The following is a 12547-nucleotide window of genomic DNA, read 5'->3' on the forward strand; positions in this document are numbered from 1 at the left end:
GGTACAGTGAACCTAACTTATTAAACTCAGCTTTTAAATACAACTGAAACATATTTGAACATGCACAAAAACATGCTAGCAATAAATGTATAGAAAATACTGTATGTATAGCAGTGTTTATGTGTTAAGACACATAAATGTGCCTTTAAAGGACCTTTAACATTCAGATGGCCAATACATATTTCACTAATAATTTCTTTTAGTGTGCTGCATTTTGTGCCATAAAAAAACAAATCATTTAGTTTTGGAGCATTTAGTAAAAAACGAATTGCCCTAGAAACAGCCCTTTATCATCACCAAAGTCGATATGCTGCCATTTCTTGGCGTAAACGTGACGACGGATCTGGTGACCGAATTTGCTGCGCAGCAGGCATGAACAAAAGAATGTATTTCATTATAAAGTATCATCAATGTCAGGTGAAGTCCCACCACCTCCAAAATTAAAAGCGCATTAAAAGCACATTTGCATTATACTCAGTTGGTCGAAGGAGTAGCACAATTCCATTGAATTGAACCCAAAAATGTGGAAAAAAAAAAGTTTACTCTCTACAACTTTACATTCTATTGTAAGTTATTCCATTACGGTATGTTTCTGTAAAATACAATACAAAAGAGTGCTATTTTTCAAGTGTATTTATATATTTCTTTACAATGCTAGAACATAAGAATGTCCTTTACGTTCATTTCAACTGGGAAAAATGATTTCAAATGCAAGTGTTTTGAGTTACAAGCTTTGAAACAGAACAAAAATTAAATTCATATCCCCAAGTCCCCCTTTGTGTACGCTCACAATATTATTGCGGATTATATTGCGGCTTTTCACCGGTACCGTAATTTCCGGCCTATAGACCGCGACTTTTTTCCACACGCTTTCGACCCTGCGGTTTATATGGTAATGCGGCTAATTTGTGCATTTTTTCCTAACGGCTGCAAGGGGGCACTCGATGGGAAAAGATAAGAATGAGACCCGAGGAATATACAGTATGTGCCGACGAAGTCACTTTTACCTGCCCTATTACCCCTGTGATAGCGTGTTGCTGCTGTGCTACTGGCGTGTCTCAGTGATATTTACCGGTAAATTTTATTTTAACCCGCCCTGTTCGCTTTAGCGCTGCACTAGCGTTAAACTCTCTGTGTACCGTCTGTCTTTGTAAATATCTCGTGAACGTGAGACCGGTGGAATATATGTGCCGAGGACGCTTACTGGACCGGTCCTGTAAGCGCTGCGCTAGCATGTTACTGCCGTGCCTCCGTGATTTTTACCGGTATGTTTTTTTTTTTTTTAACCGGGCCTGTTAGCGTTACGTTAAACTCTCTGTGTACCGTCTTTCTTTGTAAATATCTCGTGTTTCAATGTGGGTTTGAATGTGGGCACTTGGGGCTTTTATACAGTTGCACACAAATGTACTGGGTGAGGCTTATAACCAGGTGTGCTCTGTAGGCCGGGAATTACGGTAGTGTGTAGGTCTGGAAGGTATCCCCAGCGATGAGCAGGGCGTTCACTGTACTTTTAGTTTGGATACACTTTTCCTTGCTTCATCACTCACTTGCAGGTAGTTGGACACTTTGAGCGGCCGACACTCCTGCACAGTTTTGGCATTCCTACGAAGAACCGCAGTCATGATCTCCCCGAGGTCCTCTACACCGAGGAAAGGCACGCTGTCGGCCAGCCCGGTCACTTCCAGATGTCTCTCGGCCGACGCACTACCTGGCCAAGACAAGCAGAAAGCAAGGACTAATATACTTGCGGACGAAGATTCTATCTCCGGGAAACAATAATAAATAAATATTGTGATTTACAGTTTGGCCGGTGACCAAGTCAAATCATGGAGGGCCAAATGGAGTGTTAAATGACGAATAGAGGCCCCAGAAGACCGAAAGGAAGTCGCAAAAAAATACGGCCTGTCATTTAAAGAGGAAATATCACAAATCATGCAAATTTATATTTCTGACAAGACTTGGACGCCATCTTTATTTTGTATTCCAAGAAGTGAGACGCAAATATTCCAAGATCTTACACGCACCTCGTGTCAGTCTCAGGCAATACATCCACTGGGGGCTGGCAGTGAGCAATGAAAATTCTTAGAATTTTTTGAAAGGGCAAACATTCTGATCACCTGCGTGCTGGGCTACAGACCCACTAAAAAGGTCACGGCATCGGGCAACATGCCAACTGCGACTGTGACTGAGCTGTTCGGCAACAAAAACAAGCAAAATTCACGGGATGCTGAGAAATAATCCCGGTAATGAAGAAATCGTGCAGTCAGTCAGCTATGAGCTATAATGTTATGAAACGCCAATTGAAAATATTTACATCAGCTGATTCATTTATTTTTGTTTTGTTTGCTACTATCAATCGATGCCAGAACGTCAGGCATGTTATGCATTTAAAAGAACAAATTGTGGAAAACTGACTATAAATTTCTTCTATGCAAATAGCTGGGTCTTCTCTGGAGTGTATGAATTTTAAAGTTCCACTTCAGGGTCGGTGGACTGTAAGCACTGAAACTCGTAATTGAAATTGTTTAATTTGAACGATTCTGGGAGAACTGTAATGTTAGTCCTGGTTCCAATCAGTTCTCGATTCTCAATGGCCAACCCGAATCATCATCAACATGATTATTGAGTTGGTTTGTTTACCTGGTGTGAGTCTGACTTTAAATCCATTGGCCACAAGCCTTGGGTCAGAGATTAACATCCTGCCATTCAGATCAGGTCTTTGTTTCTCCATGTTGCACAAAGCATCCGTGGATTCACTTCCACCTAAAGTTCTGCAGAGGAGAATATGTAGAAATTCAGCAATGCATATACAGGTGCATCTCAGTAAATTAGAACATAGTGGAAAATTATTAGTTTCAGAAGCGTGCTGACAATTAAAAAAGTTAAATGTGCCCGTGAAGTTTCTTAATCATCCAGGTTATCGTAACCCGCAAAGGATCAACCAAGGCAACTGCACTGTTCTTGTTTCTTGCAGATATCCATACATCCTTTTTCTTTGCCGCTTATCCTCATGAGGGTCATGGCTGGAGTGCTGGAGCCTATCCCAGTTGTCAACCGGCAGGAGGTGGGGTACACCCTGAACTGGTTGCCAGCCAATCATAGGGCACATAGAAATAAACAGCCGCAGGGGCAATTTAGAGTGTCCAATTAATGTTGCATGTTTTTGGGATGTGGGAGGAAACCGGAGTGCCCAGAGAAAACCTACGCAGGAACAGGGAGAACATGCAAACTCCAGACATGCAGGGCCGGGATCGAACCCGGGTCCTCAGAACTGTGATGCCAACGCTCTACCATCTGATCCACCGTGCACATCTGCTTCCCAGTTCAAAGGTCTTCCACCCTCTGGTCTTCCTGTGTGGAGTTTGCATTTTGTCCCCATGCCTGCACTGTTTTTCTCAAAGTACTCAAGTTTCCTCCTACATCCTAAAAACATGCATGGTTTGTTAATTAAAAACTCTAAATTTTCTGTAGTTGTGAATATGAGCGTAAATTGTCTGCAAAGATGTGCCCTGCAATTGGCTGGTGACCAGTTCAGGGTGCACCCTGGCTCTCACCCAGCATCACCTAGGACATAGGCTCATGCACACCCATGACAGATTTGCACTAGCCAGGAAAATTGACCCCCATAATGGAAAAAGAAGATAGCAAGTGACATTGTAACGCTTCCCGCTTGACCCGGAAGTCCATTCATAGAGAAATGATATTAACATGTATTGTGACCCTTAAGGAGACATCTACACCATTTTCACAACGCCGACGTACGTGTATACGTTCATAAAAATTGAAAGAATTTTTCACTTTTCCTCATAAATCATATTTATAATGAGCTCCATTGACGGTTGACTAATTTCTGTATTGTAAATATAAATGTATATTGTCCATGAGAAAATAGTCAAAATTTGAGGTGGCCTGGATTAAAAAAGGACATGGGTTACACGTGGCGCCCGGGCCATACTTTGCTCACCCTGATGCGCATGCCTGGATGTACTGTATCTAGATGTAACACTAATATTACTTGTAAATCAGTATTAAGAGCATTGTTGATAAGTGGCCAGCTTGGGCTATTTGCAAAAATGAGTGATACTTTACCTATCTGTTAACTGTATAGGGTTCTGCAAAGTGACTGCTGGAAGTATATAATTCTGCAGAAGTCTCTTATGCAGCAAAGACTCCTGTAGCCGAAAGGGGTTTAACAACATTAGCCTCTGACCACATAAAATGACCCAGACACTCTGAGAGGCCAGCTGGTTTATAAAACAGAGGCCCTGCGGTGCCGCAGTGTTCCGGGATGACGAGAGGCGCTGGAGCCGTGTGCGAAGACTCGAAACGCAACAGGGGAGGGGCTGCGAGGGCTTCGGCGTCAAGCTCTTGGGCTTCTTCTGGGGCTGTGCAGAGAAGAGCTCGTCCAGCAGCTGCTGGTTGGAGAGTGGCGGGGCCTTGCGCTTCTGGCCCAGCGTGGAGCTTGGGCGCCGCTCTTTCGAGCCGCCTCCGCAGTTTGCAACCTTGGCAGCGCAGGTGCGGTCATGATGTTCTAGGTGTTTTTTGGCCTTCTCCTCATACCTGGAAAGGTTAAACAGATCCATGACAAAAATATACTACTTACAAAAAGCCATAGTCAGTTTTCAGATTAAATTGAAGGTCCAGCCTAAAATGCACTGTAACTTGATTTAATTTGATTTTCTCCAAACTGGGGTCACTTTGACCCGAAATATAATGGGAATTTTAAGAATGGTAAAATATTTCTCAAAACATGGCTTGAACTATTAATGACTTGAATAATGTTTTTTTTTTGTTTGTTTTTTTTTTTTTTTTTAAATGGGAAATATTGTTTTGAAATACTGCACTAATGAATGGGAATTTCACTGGCTAAGCAGGTTGCTAAACACCTCCAAAATATCATCATCATCATCCAAAATAATACTGTAATTCACTGTGGTAAATGACAGCGATTAGAACAAATTTCCTGATTCCACCCCCAACCCTCACCCAACAAATGACTCCATCCCTGTCTTCCCTTCATCGATGTAAATCCTTTGACATGCAAAGGGAACAGGTCAAACGCTAACACTCATTACCTCCATCTGTTTGCTGCCAAATCTGTTCCTGACTTGCCAACTTTGTGTCACTTTCGTAAGTGCTGATGAAGTAAGTGTGAATGTGATTTTCAATGAACAAAAACAGCAGTGAGAACCGGGAAACAGCACCGTTTTCTTTCAAGTTTTTCTTTTCAAGTGATCCTTTGTTGATGCTGTAAACAAACTACATACTAGCTATGTATCCACTTTCATAAGTATGTACTCTGTTCAAGGCCATGGGTGAGCATGAGCATATCGGAACTGACTGTGGAGCAAAGGTGGATTACGCCTAGAATTGGTGGCGTTGGTGAAGAAAGAAAAACCATAGACAGGGAACTTACTTCTTACGGTCTTCCTCCATTAGACTTTTCCACCTGTCATTAACAGCGGTGCTGATCTCCTGTAGACTGGCGGCAGGTTTCTCCCTGAGTACTTCGATGCGGGCTTCCTTTTCGAAAAGGGCGACCGGTGACGGTGGCACTCTCATCGCCCGGTTGCTGATCAGGTCAAAGGCGTTCAGAGTGGTATGCTTTTCTGTGATGACGTTGACCGTCTTTTTGCTTTCATTGAGCTCAGTGACAGCGGAGTGACTGGGTGTAGAGACTTGAAGAATTTTGACAGGCTGCAGAGGCTCTCGAGATATCGGGTCCATCAGAGCCGTGCCCTTGCTCCAGTCTTCAGCTGATATACGGGGTCTGGTTGAGTCTTCATCCTCCTCGAGTTCACTTGGCAAGTGCACAGTTTCATCACCACCAACAGAAAAGTTAGACTCTTGCTCACCAGGTATATGGTTGACAATCCAGTCCTCTGCCACCGAGGACGAAGAGCTGTTGTCCGAGGTGCGTCTGCTTGATGGTGGGTTGTTGCTCATTAGGTAATTGGACCGTTCATGTGGATCGCTTAGGGTTTGAAATCCCACAACATTCTTCGTTGCACTGATCTCATCATCTAGTTGCAGATTGCCAGTCTCTGAGGATGATGAAAACAAGGTTTCCGGGCCAATCTGTTTTGTTGGTAAATCACGATTGGCCCGATACCCATAGAGAGAGACCAGCAGAGCTTCCAACGCAGTAAACAAAGACTCCTAAATGCAAACATAAAACTGATAGGGATTAATACATTGTAATTTGTCTGTGATCAAGTCTTTCAGAATACCTTGTTGTGAAGGAGAACCTGGCTCTTGTCAGGTGTCAGATTGACATCCACTGAAGATGGTGCAATGGTAATTTGAAGCATTAGGATGGGGTAGCGGTTTTGAGTGGACTCATCCCTATACTGCGCAGTATAGTGTTGGCGAAGTAACTGACGAAGGATAATAAATTGAGATGGAAAAAAAATCTATACTGCTAAAAATACTTTGAACATAAAAAATAAACAGTGGAAACAGAATGATTGAAAACCATACCTTAATGATGTCTTTAAGGTAGACAGGCCGATTGTTGACAAATATGAATGTTTTGTCTGGAACAGAAGTACTGGTTGAAGAGGAATCTGCTCCCGGCTTTGGGAAAAAACCATCTAGAAAAATCTTGAGAAGATGTAAAACATACGGATGGTATTAATAATAATAAAAAAATAAAATGAAAAAAAACCTAAGTTGCTACAAACGAGTCAACTGGCCTCAGTAAATATAACCTTCACATGACAGTGTAATGTTATATTATTCTTAATGTGGATTATTAGGGTATACATTTTAAGATATTTCTGAATTTACAACCAATTGGCATAAAAGGGCAAAAAAAGCTTTTAGTAATGATCAAGATTTTACACCACCACAAATGACAAGCCTGCTGACAATAAAAGAACACCTCTCGCAAAAATACATTAAATCAAAACGGAACATGGATTTTGCCAGAAAACCTTTTAGATTGTTGAGAAAGGGGTACACACTGATGGACAGCGGGCAATCTTGCCTGCAGCTGTTCTCGTGCTAAAACTGACGACTGCATGTAAAACCGAACAATCCTACTAAAAAATCCATTATGGAAGTAAACTTGTAAGACATTAAGAGCGTCATTAATGTTGCATCGATTCCAGGTGGCAAAGAGCTGTACTTTTTTGCACCCTTCCACATGGCTTAGAGCTCATTATTTGCAATGTTTGCTAAAAAATGTCAATAAATGAGCTGCTGTTTCGTTTCAGGGCACATGTGTTTCTCCCCGTTTCTGCTCATTAGGGTCAATTTATGGGAGCACAAATTGCGACTCTTTGCCCTTGAAGGGCTATAAGTATAAGTAATCACACCAAAAAACAGGTGTCACGTTTTGTTCCAATTCTCCACTGAACAAGGTGCTGGTAAAAGTGTCAACCTGACTTCCCTTGATCTTGAGCTTTGGTCCTGGGGACAAATGGGAATAAAAGCGCTATCATTGCTACAGGGAGTCGGACTTGTAAGAAAAGATGAAAGGCCGCTCTCGTAACTGGCTGTTCAGGCAAATCAACAAGCAAGAGAGAAAAATGAGAGAAACAAGGTGAAAAGGTGCCGCTCTACATCTGCCGAAGCAGATTAGTTGTGAGATACCAAGCCACATGGCACCTACTGTGACCCAGGAAAAAAAAGTTACCGCTCAAACACTACTTCAATTCCAATAAGCACAACAAAGCTTAGCTAACAGAAAGAAAAATCACTCACTCTGCATCAGGGAAAGAACTGGAAGGAAGAGAGAAGGGGGAAAGTTGGCAACTGACCACATTTTCTGGCTTGCAACCACATCTTCTTAGCTAATTAGCTCATTGTCAATTATAATGTGAATTCTATTAAAAGGAGACATTCAGCCATACATTTTCCATAGCGCTTGACCTCATTTGGGTTGCGGGTAACTGAAGTCTATCCCAGATGACTTTGGGCAAAAGCTGAGTTTGGGTACACAGTAGACTGATCATCAAATGTACAAACATCCGCTCACACTCACATTCAAACCTATGGACAATTTAAGAGTGTTTATTTAACCAAACAAGCATTTTTGTTTTGCAATGATAAAGCTGAGATGAAGCAATCCAGACATGTAAACCATGAGTCCACCATGCTCGCCAAAACTGTTCCCAGGTAAAAGCATCTAAAAGACATTCAGGAAAAATACTCTAAGAAAAAAGAAAACTGCACTTTGTTTGAAATTATAGTTTTGAAAGGAGTGGTTCTGTTTCGCAGCTGACATTACCACGACGACCAGGGCTGGAGATAGAGTGTTAAGACCAGGCAAGCAGCTAACTTTAGAAGAGTTAGTCTCCATAACAACGTTAAAAGCATGGATTCTATTTTGGCTCCTTGGGGAAGCAATTGAACACCAGGCTACCAAAAATTACTTTGTCAATTTGCGTAGGATCCACGTATGTGATGTATGCAATTGACATATCGCCAAAAACAACTTACATACAACAAATATATATATTGCTTTTTTTACTATAATTATATAAAAAAAAGAATGAAACTCAATTGAAAAAAATTTTACTCTTAACCAATTTTGTTTTTGAGGCAGTCAATGCAATATTAAATTGTCATTATTATATTTTCAAGCGCTAGCATTGCCTTTTCACTGTTTCTCCATTGGTTTTCACCACTTCTTCAGGGCCAGCAAACAAAGCAAATATGAATCAGTTACAAGGTCTCATTTTGGAGAATTAATTGCCTTTTTTTAACAGCACAATTTTATAGGAACAAACCTCTGCTTGCTCTTGGTGATGGTGACAGTGGACTAGGTTAGCAACTACACTGGACCCCAACGTAGCAAGGAGGGCGCTCCTGTGGTCGGCCGCCTTGGCCTTCTGCCAGAGAACCACCTGGAACAATGCAACATATACAGTTAATCTCCATGTTAATATTGAGACAGTAAGCCAACATCTCTGCGTCAAACTTTGCTCGACAAAAACTCTCGTACAAGTTATAAACTTCAACCAATTGCAACTTTCATGTTTTGTGTATCAAAATGATGCATTTTAAAAGTTAGAGTATCGTTAATTTTTCAGTGTGTGTTGAAGTGCAATCAATATTTACAAAGAAAATGAATTCCATTTTCTTACACGTTTTGATGACTAGAGTGAATATAACCAGGATCAAAGTGAGACCCACGAGCAGAAGAGTTTTTTTTTTTCTAAAAACATGAACTTATAAATAGGCCCGATAACGTAAACTTTCCAAGCCAAGTAGACCCCCTTGACACAACCCTATTTTTTTAATATTTCAATGTGTAAAATGACAAAATACCACCAGGCAGCATGTTCCTAAGGTCTTTTAATTTTGTTCTTGGGTTGATATGCACATTTCATGTACATTTCTGGGACACACAAGCTTTCTCCTTCTTGAGAGCTATGACTGCTGGACATTCCCATGGTCTTTACACTTAAAATTATCGATGAATCAGATTTCTACAAGTTCTTGAGTCTCTTCTTGATATCTTGACTAATTTCTTCTGTTTTTTCAAAAACAGTGATGCAGTGGGTTTCAGATGTAACTAGGTCAAATATTACACTACAGTACTGTATTTAATGAAGGGAAAGAACTTCAGTCGTCATAATAATAATAATAATAATAATAATCAGAAGCTTCCAAAGAAAAAACATCATTATCTGGATTTCCACCAATTATTTAAAGGCTTTAAAATATAACTGTATGTAAACTTCTGACTTTCGATAAAGTAGTGAAAATTCACCGAGAAAATTCTCTCTCTCATTCTGGCGTTTAAATATAAAATCATTTTGGTTATCCTAATTGACCCGACTAGGAAAGGTTGAGTCTTGTTTCATGTCAGAAAAACAAAGTGTATGTCTTTTTATATAGAAAGAACAAGGCCAACACAAGATTTTATTTAGGACTTTTAAAATCTTAACGCGGGTCAAATTGACCTGCAACATAAACTTTTTAGAGCCCCTTAATAGCAACTTTTAGTCCATGATGTATTGGCAATATTTGTAAGCTTTTTGTTTTTGTAATGTTTTGTGCTGTTTTGTGTTATTAAACTTGACCCAGGTCAATTTTAGAAAAGTACAGGACATGTATGAGGGCAGCAGAAGAGTGGTGAGGTGTGCCGTATGTGTGACAGAAGAATTTAAGGTGCAGGTGGGACTGCATCAGGGATCAGCTCTGAGCCCCTTCCTGTTTCAAGTGGTAATGTATAGGGTGACAGATGAGGTTAGACTCGAATGAATCCCCTTGGACCATGATGTTAGCAGCTGACATTGTAATCTGCAGAGAAAGCAGGGAGCAGGTGGAGGAACAATTAGAAAGGTGGAGGCATGGACTGGAAAGGAGAGGAATGAAGATTAGTCGAAGTCGGACAAAATATATTTGCGTGAATGAGAGGTGTGGAGGGGGAAGAGTGAAACTTACAGGGAGAAGAGAGACCAAGGGTTGAGGACTTAAAATTCTTGGGGTCAACAATCCAGAGAAAAGGTGAGTGTGGTAAGGAAGTGAAGAAATGGGTCCAAGCAGGTTGGAACAGCTGAGGGAAGGTGTCACGTGTTATGTGACAGAAGAGTCTCTGCTAGGATGAAGGGCAAAGTTTATAGTACGGTGGTGATGTACGGATTAGAGACGGTGGGACTGAAGAGACAAGAGGAAGCAGAACTGGAGGTGGCAGAAGAAGATGTTGAGGTTCGCTTTAGAAGTGAGCAGGTTGGCTAGCATTAGATATGAGCTCATTAGAAGAACAGCCAAAGTTAGATGTTTTAGAGATAAAATTGGAGAAAGGATATTTTGATGGTTTGGACAGAGAGAGTGAGTATATTGGTAGAAGGGTGATGAGGATAGAGCTGCCAGGCAAAGGAGCGAGAGGAAGACCAAAGAAAAGCTTGATGGATGTTGTGAGGGAGGACATGAGGGCTGTTGGTGTTAAGAGAGGAGGATGCACGAAATAATCTTAAAATAAATGACACACTGTGGCGACCCCTAACGGGACAAGCCGAAAGGAAAAGAAGCAGAAACTTGACCCAGGTCAAATTGACACAGTAACATTATGGCTTAGTACATGAGAGTTAAGTCACGATTATCACACCCTTTTCCAGATAATTAACAGAAAATAAAATACCTCTGTCAATTACCGAAGGATGCTTACATTTGCAATTTAGCACTTGGCAAAGGACATAAAGGAGAGGTAATAACCACAAGTAAACCACCTAAGCTCAAAATTAACATTGCAACTTAATAAGAAGACCAAGCACCAGTTCATCTACATGTGAAAGAAATGAAATATCTTTTAAAATCATTTCTTTCCAAACTCATGTGCTCCATGATAGGTATGCATCAGCTATTTGACATACAGTTAGCGCATGAAAACGGATCACTCCTGTAAACAGCTCGTAAAGAAGCTGTGAAACACGACACACGGGCCCGAATAGCAGAGCTCGTTGTAAAGGGTAGGGGCAAGCGAGAGCTGAATGTACGAAATCGGGGGCAGTACTCATCGTTAACAACCTCGATACCGATTTCTAGGAACGTCATATACAGTAGTGTTGTGCCCTCTCGCTGACCCGCACAGCCTACATACACACATACGCACACTTTCTGTGGCCTGAAAAAGAAACTGCAGCTGAGTTCAGCAACTTACTCAAGCATCATAATCAGCTAAATCCGAGTTCACAGTCAGTCATATTTGTGTTTGGAGCACCTGACAGCTGTGATTAGCGGCGGCGAGAAGGTACAAGCGATGGAAATGTCAAGTTGCTCAATACTTGTACGGCTGGTTGAGCTAATCTTATATAAAGACTTGAGATGGTCTGAAATTATTGGTTTTTTTTGTGTTTTTTTTTTAATGGTGCAAGCGAAAAATTAACACTAGTCTCAAAATCAACAAAGGATGAAAAGAAAGCTAAAGACAGCAAATTTTACACTTCAGTTCTGTTGCGGGTCTAACTGAAGCATTTTAAAAACAAAAACAAAAAAAGAGAATTTGCAACCAACTAAAATACAGTTTATAAAGCTGTTAAGAGGTGGGTCAAAACTGAACTGTCTGAAAATCTAATTAAATTGATAAAACAATTTTCAACTTCCTGAACAGATTACTTAACACCTCGGATAAGTGGTGGGTCGAATCAAAACATTTGAGTATCTAACAAAACTAAATCATTTGCAACCAACCAAAATTTCTCTGATTTAAACTCCTGGTATGCTCCGGGCCAAAGTGGCAATTTTTAAAACTCAACAAGACTCAATAAAATAATTTTTAACGAACCATAATAAAAGTTATTTTTTGTTGATTCTGTTATGTAGTGGGTTAAATTGACCGATTTGAAAATCGAATATAACAAAATAAAAACTTCCAACGAACTAAAATACATTTACTGTAATCCAACCCTTCCATTGGGTGACAGGTCAGAAACTTAAAACAAAGCATAATAATAATAATAATAATTACATAAATAAAATTTGCATCTGACTAAAGTACTGTTGAATTAACCTATCATGTTAAGGGTCAAATTGACCAATTTAAAGATGTAAACACAAAATTGAAATGGTGACCAACAAAAAAGCAGCTGTTTTC

General features: G+C 40.5%; 1 protein-coding gene across 5 annotated transcripts in view; it reads right to left on the reverse strand.

Moving 5' to 3' along the window:
• The window catches only part of pms1 (PMS1 homolog 1, mismatch repair system component), a 41211-nt gene that overhangs the window by 24162 nt on the left and 4502 nt on the right, over window positions 1–12547 (reverse strand). For all 5 annotated transcript variants that reach the window (XM_061841123.1, XM_061841122.1, XM_061841124.1 and 2 more), the window contains 7 exons: window positions 8736–8852; window positions 6481–6603; window positions 6231–6377; window positions 5417–6159; window positions 4090–4560; window positions 2641–2771; window positions 1548–1708 (listed from right to left, as the gene is read on the reverse strand). In XM_061841123.1, coding sequence (XP_061697107.1) covers window positions 1548–1708; window positions 2641–2771; window positions 4090–4560; window positions 5417–6159; window positions 6231–6377; window positions 6481–6603; window positions 8736–8852 — 1893 coding nt within the window. The remainder of the gene's footprint in view (window positions 1–1547; window positions 1709–2640; window positions 2772–4089; window positions 4561–5416; window positions 6160–6230; window positions 6378–6480; window positions 6604–8735; window positions 8853–12547) is intronic.

The sequence above is a fragment of the Syngnathoides biaculeatus genome, chromosome 14 (assembly GCF_019802595.1).
Source record: "Syngnathoides biaculeatus isolate LvHL_M chromosome 14, ASM1980259v1, whole genome shotgun sequence".
Taxonomy (NCBI): domain Eukaryota; kingdom Metazoa; phylum Chordata; class Actinopteri; order Syngnathiformes; family Syngnathidae; genus Syngnathoides; species Syngnathoides biaculeatus.